The 11,617-nt window shown below is 41.9% G+C and overlaps 2 protein-coding genes across 5 annotated transcripts in view; both read left to right on the top strand.

Annotated features, from left to right (window-relative positions):
* Positions 1–11,617, top strand: part of plekhm1 (pleckstrin homology domain containing, family M (with RUN domain) member 1) — a 58,082-nt gene that overhangs the window by 39,151 nt on the left and 7,314 nt on the right. The gene's annotated exons all lie outside the window — the stretch shown is intronic.
* arhgap27l (Rho GTPase activating protein 27, like) overlaps positions 558–11,617 on the top strand; it is a 261,659-nt gene continuing 250,599 nt past the window's right edge. For both annotated transcript variants that reach the window (XM_048614814.1, XM_048614813.1), the window contains exon 1: positions 558–1,622. In XM_048614814.1, the coding sequence (XP_048470771.1) occupies positions 615–1,622 (1,008 nt within the window). In that variant the 5' untranslated portion in view covers positions 558–614. The remainder of the gene's footprint in view (positions 1,623–11,617) is intronic.

Genomic DNA, 11,617 nt, shown 5'->3' with positions numbered 1-11,617 from the left:
AGAAGGGTCTAGGCCCGAAACGTCAGCTTTCCTGCTCCTCTGATGCTGCTTGGCCTGCTGTGTTCATCCAGCTCTGCACCTTGTTATCTCAGATTCTCCAGCATCTGCAGTTCCTACTATCTATGAAATTGAAGCGTTTTGTCTTGCATTCATCAGGGAAAAAAAACATTTTATACGTGAGAGATGATGGTGCTGGTTGGTTGGCATGGAGATACAAGAGGAATGGTTAAATGCTTTTAGTTAATTTAGTCCATTCAAAGCAGGCAGGTTGACTGTGGTTTGTTGGATTATGGCTGGCGTGGAAAACTATTGAGCACCCTGCATTTGTGTGGTAGAAATTGCTGGTACCATTCTAAAGTTGGTTTTTTTGTTGTTCCAGTTCAAGATGAAAAATTTTGACTTTTGCTCTTTTTTTGCAAGATCTGTACACCCGCACAGCTATTTGCATGGATATGTTACTAGAGACAAACAATGCCCACAGACAATAACCAGCACCAAAATTTGTTGCAAAAAGATTTACAACATGAGATAATGACAGATGTTTCTTTCTCTTACAGAGATGAGGTTACATTGCTAAAAGGAATCTCGCTGAAAGCATCTATTCTGGGTTGGAGATGTCCGCAGTCGCAGGGAAAGTGTTAGTTCAAGTTGAATTTGACTATGAGTACACAAGGGATGGGAGACTCATCTCTATTAAGCAAAATGAACGATATATTCTTGTCTCAAAAACCAATGACAACTGGTGGTATGTTAGAAAGGATTCCCATTCCAAAGCATTCTATCTGCCAGCACAATATGTGAGGGAATTGCCTCCAGAAGCTCCAGCCTCTTCTGGGGTTCAGTCCCTGGATGGATCTGACTGTACTAAAAACCAAAATGGATGCGAGGCAACGGATACAGCAGGTGTAATAAAAAACTATTGTGAAATTGGGGAAAATCAGCTGCTTCACCAAGACCAACCAGGGAAGGATAACTGCAGTTCTGATCTAATCCAGGAGAAAAAGAACCAGATCAACTCAAGTCCTGCTAAAGACAAGGATCTTCCACTCAATCCACTAGGCAACAATAGCCCTCCAACAGTGTGTGTCTCAGCAAACTCTCCACCAAGTTCGACCATGTCACCTCATTTGCTCCCATGTTACAGTGAAGTACACAGACCTGTTGTGAACAATAAAGAATCCAAGAATGCAAAGTTTGCCTCTGCAAAAGCATCGAAATGGCAAAGCTCCACAGTCAGGGTCCGTCCCAAACAGCAAGGTAACCACACCCAAAGGCTTAGCCTGGTAGGAACCTTCAGTCCAGCACAGCTGGCTTTCAATCCACAGAACCTAGATTTCAATCTCAGACTCAGTGCGGGAAAAGACATCGATCGATCAGAACAGGTCAATCCATGCCAAAGTTCCAGCTTTAATCATGAGATCAGTTCCAAAAAATATCCTTCAACAGAGACCATTGCCACGACATTGGAATGCCCGAGAACTGCAGAGAGAAAGGATGTAATGAACTCCAAGTTCTTACCACAAACACCAAAACATGATTCTGAAAATGTTTATGAATCGATTCCAGACTTTCCAAAATCAAAGTCTAAAGCACAAAAAGGAAAAGCCCATGGCTCACCAAAGGTATGTCGACAAAAAAAGAGGCATTGAGAGTTTGGGGAACAAGGTGAACGTATGTGTGTATGTCCAAGAGAGAGAAAAGGTTTGTTTGTGTGATTTTTGTCTGTCCATGGAAGGTGTTATTCACTCCCTCATAGCCTTTTCCTTTTCCTTTTCCCACATTTGTTTCCATCATCGGATTTAGTTGTCGCCTTCCTGCTTCTGTGAGCTGATCACTACTCTAATCTTGCCTAGTAATGGTACCATTGAGATCTGATTCAGTTTTAGTCTTCATGCTAGGACTAGATTGGGACTTCCAGGCAAATGGAAATTCATTATCATAAATACAAGTAAGAGCCTTACTTCCATACATCATCACCTTTTGCAGATCTTAGTCTGACTGCAGAGAAAGGCTGGAATGGACACATGCAGCAGGAATGAATAAATATTTTGTTTAGAATCTTAGACACAAGAGCTCTGAATTAACAGGTTTTGTTCATAATTTAATCATTTGTTCAAGGGTCAAATAGACCAGATAGAAAGTGCCCAAATTGTGACCACTTAGAATTCTAAGGAAATCTAGAGAAGGGATTGGAATTGGGAAGGTAGACCAGGGATGGTATTTAATGCAAGCAACAGAGTTTCACTCTCCACCTGCAGAGTGCAAATGCATTCAGTGCCTGAATAAGGGACCTGACATCAGGGTGTGAGGAGTGGTTGAAGTGAATGGGGGTGGAGAGGGGGTGGGTAGTGCATTGTGATCCATTTCCCTGTTCTTGTGCTAAATTCCAGACTCTTACCTGCTCCTTTCTCCCACCATCACTTGCCTGTGACCTGCGCATGTCGTGACAAAACTTGGATAGGTGTAGTACCTGAAGCAGCCACTGTCTCCTGCTGGCGTTGCCATTCAGTAGAGCTGCTAGTCTGGCCAACAGCTGTCCTGTTGCATTCCCAATGACAGGCGACTTGGGGTTACCACCAACAATGAGACCTCACTGGAAATACCACCCATTATTTCACATTAAGATAGGAAAGTGGGTTAGTTTTTGGATTTCCATTCCCATTACTACCTTCGAATTTTATAAGATCCCCCCTTCGGCACTTCCTATTTGGGTCCCTGGACAGAAGTTTCCATTAGAATGTGAAGGAGTCAGAAGGTACAGAAAAGATTTATGACAAGTTTGCAGGAATGTGGAACTTCACTTATGTGAGTATGTTAGGAAAGCTGGAATTGTTTACTTTAAGTATGGAAGATTGAAATGAGATTGGAAAAGATTCTCAAACTATGGTGGGTTGTAGGCAAAGTAGATGTTACCAGTGGTGGCAGTTTGAGAGCCAGAAAATCAATGTCAGTTTATTTGTAAAAGAAAACCTTTATGACGCACAAGCTGTTTGTTTGTGTTTTCACCTGGAATGCGCAGCTTGAGAGTGTGGTGACATGTATTCAATTGTAGTTTTTGAAAAGCAATTGTACAAGTGCTGTAAAAGAGAGATAAATGCAAGCCTACAGGTAAAAGGCAGAAGACCAGAATTAGTTGAGTTGCTCTTGAAAAGAGCTGGCGCAGAGTTGGCTGCCTAAATGGTCTCTTTCTGTGCCCTAACCATTCTATGATTCTATTGCAGATACACAGTTCCTCACTCCAGTTTCTAAACTGTGCATTTTTGCTCAACCTAACCTGTTATTACTCTTTATCTGAAGGGGGACTTAATGATTGAAAAATAGTTGTAAATTGTAAAAAAATCTACTGTAGTTCATTTTTTAGTTTTCATTTCTCTGTACTGTGCTATGGCGACATTGAACTTGACGTGGCATTTGGTTACCAACAGGGAATGATGCCGTTTTCTTTTTGAGTAAATGTAGCGAATGAGGATGTAATCTACACAGCAACCATCAAATTTTTTGCACTGTTTTGAGCTCCAGTGGGAAACCAATGACTAAAAGCATTGTTCTGGAAATTCTGAACTTTAACTCAAATTATTTGCTCACACAGGGACTCTTATTGTAAAAGTGTTTAAAGTACAACTTTTTCTGCGTTACAGTCATTCTTAAACTTTTCCAAAGCTTTTTGAAATGTTTTGAGTGAGGACATTCATGTATATGTTGTCAGGATATTTAATCTTTCCTAATATACACAGGTGCTTGTGTGTGCAGAGCTCTTGGAACTGCCACGTCCCCATGAAAGCCAGGCAGTTTAAAGAAGGTACTGCCAACTGCAAGCTGAGAATTGATTTCTAAATGTAATCATTGCTATTGATGGTCATGATCAAATTGTCAAGTTTGCAGCTGATGCCAAACTAGGAGGGATAGTGGATTCAGAACAGATAGACTCGAAACCCTAGAATGCATTGGAGAAAATATGTAAGTTGGAGGGATTTAAAGTAGACTTAGAAGTTCTGCACATAGAAACCTAACTTGGAAATACATCACTGTTCCTTCACAGTCACTGGGTCAAAATGCTGGACTTTCCTCCGTAATGACAAATTGAGTCCACCTGGACTGCAGCAGTTCAAGAACCTAAGAACATAAGAACTAGGAGCAGGAGTAGGCCCTCGAGCCTGCTCCGCCATTCAATAAGATCATGGCTGATCTTTTTGAGACTCAGCTCCACTTACCCACCCACTCACCATAACCCTTAATTCCTTTACTGTTCAAAAATTTATCTAGCCTTGCCTTAAAAACATTCAGCGAGGTAGCTTCAACCGCTTCACTGGGCAGGGAATTCCACAGATTCACAACCCTTTGGGTGAAGAAGTTCCTCCTGACCTCAGTCCTACATCTGCTTCCCTTTATTTCGTATGCCCCCGAGTCCTAGTTTCACCTGCTAGTGAAAACAACCTCCCTGCTTCCACCTTAACTATTCCCTTCATAATCTTGTATGTTTCTATAAGATCTCCCCTCATGCTTCTGAATTCCAATGAGTATAATCCCAGCCTACTCAGTCTCTCCTCATAGTCCAACCCTCTCAACTTTGGAATCAGCTGAGTGAATCTCATCTGCAACCCCTCCAGTGCAGTATATCCCTTCTTAAGTAAGAAGACCAAAACTGCACACAGTACTCCAGGTGTGGCCTCACCAGGACCCTATACAACTGCAGCATTGCCTCCCTGTTTTTAATCTCCATCCCTCTAGCAATGGCAGACAAACTTCCATTTGCCTTTTAATTACCTGCTATCCTACTTTTAGCGATTCATGCACAAGGACATCCAAGTCCCTCTGCACAGCAGCGTGCTGCAATTTTTTACCATTTAAAACATAGTCCATTTTGCTGTTATTCCTACCAAAATGGATGACCTCACACTTATCAACATTGTACTCCATCTGCCAGACTTTTGCCCTCTCATTTAGACTATCTATATCCCTCTGCAGACTTTCCATGTCTTCTGCACACTTTGCTCTACCACTCATCTTAGTGTCATCTGCAAATTTTGACAGACCACACTTAGTCCCCAACTCCAAATCATCTATGTAAATTGAAAACAGTTGCGGTCCCAACACTGATCCCTGAGGCACACCACTAGCCACTGACTGCCAACCAGAAAAACACCCATTTACCCCTACTCTTTGTTTTCTAGTAATCAACCAATCCTCTATCCATGCCAGTACATAACCTGTAATACCGTGCAACCTTATCTTATGTGGCAGCCTTTGGTGTGGCACCTGGTCAAATGCCTTCTAGAAATCCAGATACACCACATCCACAGGTTTTCCCATTGTCCACCATGCAAGTAATCTCCTCAGAATATTCCACCAAATTAGTTCAACATGGCCTACCCTTCATGAACCCATGCTGGGTATTCCCAATGGGACAATTTATATCCAGATGTCTTGCTATTTCTTCCTTAATGATAGATTCAAGCATTTTCCCCCACTACCAAAGTTAAGCTAACTGGCCTATAGTTACCTGCTTTTTGTCTACTTCCTTTTTTAAACAGTGGTGTCACATTGGTTGTTTTCCAATCTGCGGGAACTACCCCAGAGTCCAATGAATTTTGGTAAATAATTACTAGTGCATTTGCTATTTCCCCCATCACCTCTTTTAGTACCCTGGGATGCATTTCATCAGGGCCAGGAGACTTGTCTACCTTTAGCCCCATTAGCTTGCCCAGCACTGCCTCCTTAGTGATAATGATAATTTCTAGGTCCTCACCTGCTATAACCCCTTGCCATCAGTTTTCGGCATGTTATTTGTGTCTTCCTCTGTGAAGACCGACACAAATTAACTGTTTAATGCCTTGGCTGTTTCCTCATTCCCAGTTATTAAATTGGCCTTCTCATCCTCCAGAGAACCAATGTTTACCTTCGCCACTCTTCTACGATTTATATATTTATAGAAACTTTTGCTGCCTGTTTTTATATTCTGAACTAGTTTACTATCATAATCTATCTTACTTTTCTTTATAACTTTTTTTGTGGCTTTCTGTTGGCCTTTAAAGATTTCCCAGTCTACTAGTTTCCCACTACTCTCTGCTTTTTTGTATGTGTTTTTTTTTTCAATTTTATACTTTCCTTTATTTCCTTAGACATCCATGGCTGACTATCTCTTTTCCTACAGTTCTTCCTTACCAGTGGAATATACTTCTGCTGAGCACTGTGAAAAATCGTTTTGAAAGTCCTCCACTGTTCCTCAATTGACCCACCATGAAGTTTTTGCTCCCATTCTACCTTAGCTAACTCCTCCCTCATCCCATCATAGTCTCATCTGTTTAAGCACAGGTCATTGGTACTGGATTTAACCTTCTCATGCTCCATCTGTATTTTAAATTCAACCATACTGTGATCGCTCCTTCCAAGAGGATCCCTAACTGTGAGATCATTAATTATTCCTGTCTAATTATACAGGACTAGATCTAGGATAGCTTGCTCCCTCGTAGGTTCCATTACATATTGTTCAAGGAAATTATTGCGGATGCATTCTACGAACCCCTCCTCAAGGCTGCCATGACCGACCTGGTTTGACCAATCGATATGTAGATTAAAATCCCCCATGATAATTGCTGTACCATTTTTACATGCATTAGCTATTTCTATGTTTATTGTCCGCCCCACCACAATATCATTATTTGGTGGCCTATAGACCACCTATCGGTGACTTCTTCTCCCTGCTATTCCTAATTTCCACCCAAATGGATTCAACCTTTTGTTCAGTAGAACCTATATCATCTCTCACTACAGCCCTGATATCATCCTTAAAAATCAGAGCGACACCACCTCCCTTACCTTCCTGTCTGTCCTTCTGAATAGTTTGATACCCCTGGATATTTAACTCCCAGTCATGACCATCCTGCAACCATGTCTCTGTAATGGCCACTAAATCATACCCATTTGCCATGATTTGCGCCGTCAACTCATCCACCTTGTTTCGAATGCTCCGAGCATTCAGATAAAGTGCCCTTATGCCAGTTTTTGCACCTTCTTTTTGAGTCCTATCACCTCCATTACTAACAGCTCTTGAGTTCTCCTTCCCTTTAACTTTTTTCCTAATTTTCATTGGAGTTGAAGCTTCTTTGTCACCTGCTAACCTGCTGCTTTGCCTTCCATTAATTATTATACTCCCTGTACGCTGTCTCCTCCATTCCACCCCACTTACTGGTTTAAAATCCTATTGACCACCCTATTTACCCTTTTCGCCAGAACACAGGACCCGGCCCTGTTCAGGTGGAGTCCATCCCAGCGGTATAGATCCCTCCTGTCCCAGAACTGATGCCAGTGCCCCATGAGAAGGAAACCCTCTTTCCCACACCACTCTTTTAGCCACGTGTTTATTTCCCTGATCCTTGCCTCCCTATGCCAATTTGCACATGGCTCAGGCAGCAATCCAGAGATTATGACCCTTGAAGACCGGTTTTTTAATTTTGTTCCTAGCTTTTCATAATCCCGAAACAGGTCTTTTTTCCTAGTCCTGCCTATGTTGTTGGTACTTACGTGGACCACAACAACTAGATCCTCCCCCTCCCTCTCTAGTATCCTCTCAAGCCGGTCAGAGATGTCTCGCACCCTGGCATCAGGCAGGCAACACCCCATGCGGGACTCTCTATCCTGCTCGCAAAGGATACTGTCTATCCCCCTGATGATGGAATCCCCTATAACTACAATCTGTCCTTTAGCTCCCCCCTCTTGAATGGCTTCCTGAACCATAGTGCCATGGTCGTGTTGACTCATCCTTCCTGCACCCCTGTTCCTCATCCACGCAGGGAGCAAGTGCCTCATACCTGTAGGACAATGTCGAGGGCTGCGGCTCCTGTGTTCCTGTCTGCAGGGTCCCTCTACCTGCCTCACTCGCAGTCACACACTGCTGTCCCTGGCCGCTGATCGAATTAACATTAGTTAATCTACTAGGTGTGACTGCCTCCTGGAACACAGCATCCAGGTATCTCTCCCCCTCCTGGATGTGCCGCAGTGTTTGGAGTTCGGATTCCAGCTCATCAGTTTTGAGCCGGAGCTCCTCAAGCAGCCAACACTTGCTGCAGATGTGGTCACTGCCGTTCTCAATGGGATCAGCTAGCTCCCACATCATACAGCTACAACACATCACCTGGCCTGCCATCTCTACTTAGTTAATTATTTAAAATTAAAATTAAAATTTAAAATTAATTAGGTTTTTTAGCTCACTACCATCTTCTCAAGGGTAACTAGAGGGGGATGATGAATGTTGGCCCACCAGTGATGCCTACATCCCACAAGTGAATGAAAAAAGAAAGTGAAATGACAAGCATGCTTGGTGCTAAAATACCTCTGGGCGAAGCTAAAATAGAGTGAGAAATGTTAGTGTATTTAAAGCAAGACCGAGCAATTGGATATTGTCCTAACTATGGCATAAAAGAGGGAACTAGTTGTGATCAAATTTTAAAGTGTCTGGTCAAACTCTTTCTTGAATACTTCATGTAGTCCTGACAACCAAGGAACAAGAAAGACAGTCAAGTGCTGGAAGCAGTGTAGGAAGAATCATGAGGATACAAACTGTTGTGCCAGGGGTTATACGTCAGGACACACTTTTGATCTTTGACTTCAAGTAAAGCAATGAAGTGGTCTCATGACAAATTGTTAAAGCTTTAAACAAAATGAACCTGAAATTTTAGTTTAAATTAAGATGCAGAAGTAGAACTACAGGGCATGAGTTCCAATTCTCAGAAGTTCATTTTAGAAGTTGTGGGGAAATTCTGCTTCAGAATGTTGAATGTGTGTGGGTTAAACACTCAGGTAGAGTATGGAGGCAAAAATCCTGGAATCATTTCAGAAAAAAAAAATTGGAAATGCAATTGGAGGGTTCAAGGTCTCCCAAACTGATGAATTAAGATGGGATAAATTAATTTTCGTACCGATAATTGTCTCATCATTTTGTGAAAGAAAATTTGATTCCAGTGGAATCCTTGACAAAGGAATGATATTACTTTGTTGTGATTTTGTGGATTGATCTCTGACTTCACGTATAATTTTGGAACTAGTTCAAGGTGACTGATCTATTTAGGACTTGTGCAGGACACATCTGGGGCAGTTCACTGTGCTGCATATACACTTGCCTACCTATTTAGAATGAATACAAGCACATTCGTCATCTTGATTGATTGAGGCACGTGCACATATCTCTGTCTATCTAGATTCCCAAATATCTTTCCATCTATCCCAAATAGATGGGCACCAATATCTGTCTAACTGACTGAGGCAGGTACCCAGTATCTGTCGAGGATGGGCAAAATGAGCTACAAGCAAGTGTTGATTCATTTCTCATTTGTAAGATGTGTTAACTTCAGTAGGGTCTAAATACCAGGGTGATGTAACAAAACAAAACCTCTTCAGTTTGTTGTGGAATTGTCTTCAGCTCAGCTGTCTGTTAAGATTTGAAATGCATTGTACAGAATTTGTGAGAGACTAGGCTGCAAAGCTTATTGAAGGAGCTGGTTTAATGGGCAAAATATTCTTTTTCATTTCTTTTAAATCTGCTTTTACATATATCCTGCAACAGGGAGACAACAGCATAATCTCGACTGAGTGTGCAAATTTTCTAAGACGCTAACTCGGGGACCTGCTTCTTCCTTAGTCTTCACTTATCACTGGTCTCCAGCAACAATGTTCCTTGCAGACTTTTTAAAACTTATCCTTGAAAAGATTGGTCATGAACTGCACATACTGCAGGTTCACCTGTATAAAGCTGGGATTATGGAGATAAATTCCAAAAACTGGTCGTATAGACTAGGCCTATGTTGCCTTGGGGTTAGGAGATAGATTAGCACTGAGGCAGCAACTCAGTGATATGTAGTAGCTAAATTTCAAGGCCAGCCTGTGTTTGTGTTTTTTATATGTATGTGCTGCGGGGGCATGGAAGTGTAGCGATAATGCCACTGGGCTATAACCCAGAGATCCAGGGTAATGCTCTGTACTCATGAGTTCAAATCTTATTAAGGTGGCTAATGGAATTAAAATAAGAGATGGGAGCAGGAGTAGTTCAGCTGGCCCCTCAACTGCTGTGCTATCCAGTAAGATCATGGCTGATCTTTTTGTGGACTCAGCTCCACTTACCTGCATGCTCACCATAACCCTTAATTCCTTTGCTATTCAAAAATCTATCTGTCTTTGCCTTAAAAACATTCAGTGAAGTAGTCTCAACTGCTTCACTAAGCAGGGAATTCCACAGATTCACAGCCTTTTGGATGAGGAAGTTCTTCCTCAGCTAAATGAATCAATGAATAAATCAATGAATAAATATTGCTAGTAATGGTAACTATGATAACTGTCATTGATTTTAATTTGTAAAAAAACCCACCTGCCTCAGTAATGTCCTTTGAAGGGAGGGGAATCTGCTTACATGTGACACCAGTCCGATAAGGATGGCTGGATAAGCCACTCAGTTCAGGGACAATTAGGGATGAGTAGCAAATGCACACCTTACTAATGACAGTCACTTCCCGTGAAAGAAAAAAGAAAGAGATCCATAGAGAGACAGGCTGCGGTCTAAAAGTAAACGTGAAGGATTTAAAATGCATTTAGGCCATGTTCCCATAAACCATGCTGTAGTGTGAAAGCACTCTTATATTCTTATGTTTTTGCACCTGCCTTTCTTCAGTTACATTAGGACAGATGGTATTTACTGATGGTAAGTTGTGAATATTTAGTAAACCTTGCCCTAGACGCAACTTTTTATCCGTGACCTAAATTATTTTTCCATTCTAGCTTGACTGTCCAGTATTTTATAATATTGTCAATACTTTAATATGCCTTTAAACATTGCCCCATTTGCAATCACCCTGATCCAGAATCACAGGATTGTTACAATGCAGAAGAAAGCCATTAGGCTCGTCATGCCTGTACCAGTTCTATTACCTAGTACCAATCTCCTGCCTTTTTCCCTGTCCTTGCATGCTATTTCTAGCCAAATAATCATCCAGTGATGCCTTGGATGCCTCAATTAAACCGACCTCCATCACATTTCCAGGAAGCACGTTTCCATTGTCTCTCATCAACTTTGTTTCGATTGTATATCACCTTTAAGTCTATTCCCTCTCGTTTGTTTTTCTTTTCGGATCAGGAACAGCTTCTCCTTACCTGCTCTGTCCAGCACACTCGTGATTTTGAAAACCCCTTGTTGGCAGCATTGGCTCAGTAATTATACCGTTGCCTCAGACTCGGAGGTTGTACGTTCAAGTCCCGGGCTAGAAATTTGAGAACAAAATAAAGGCTGACGGTCAGGGAGTGCTGCACTGTTGGAACTGTCAGCTTTTGACGAGAGCTCAAATAAAGGCTTTCTCGGGTGCTTGTCACTATTTCAAAGAGGAGTAGGGTAGTTCTCCCTGATGTTCTGCCTGGTATTTATCCCTCAACTAACTTCACCAAAAGTAAGATGATCCATCCATCACCACATAATCATATTTCCTATATTACGACAGCACTTCATTGATTGTAAAAGGATTCTGAGTGCAGTTCCTTGCTTGACCCACTGGAGGGCTGCAGTGTAATGTTGGAAAACTGAGACATTGGCCCCTAACTGAATGTGAGGCTTTAGAGATAACAAGGCGTAGAGCTGGAT

Source organism: Rhincodon typus, chromosome 30, assembly GCF_021869965.1.
Source record: "Rhincodon typus isolate 14 chromosome 30, sRhiTyp1.1, whole genome shotgun sequence".
NCBI classification, from domain to species: domain Eukaryota; kingdom Metazoa; phylum Chordata; class Chondrichthyes; order Orectolobiformes; family Rhincodontidae; genus Rhincodon; species Rhincodon typus.
Note: the sequence above shows the minus strand (reverse complement) of the source record. Positions and strands in the feature narration are given on the sequence as shown.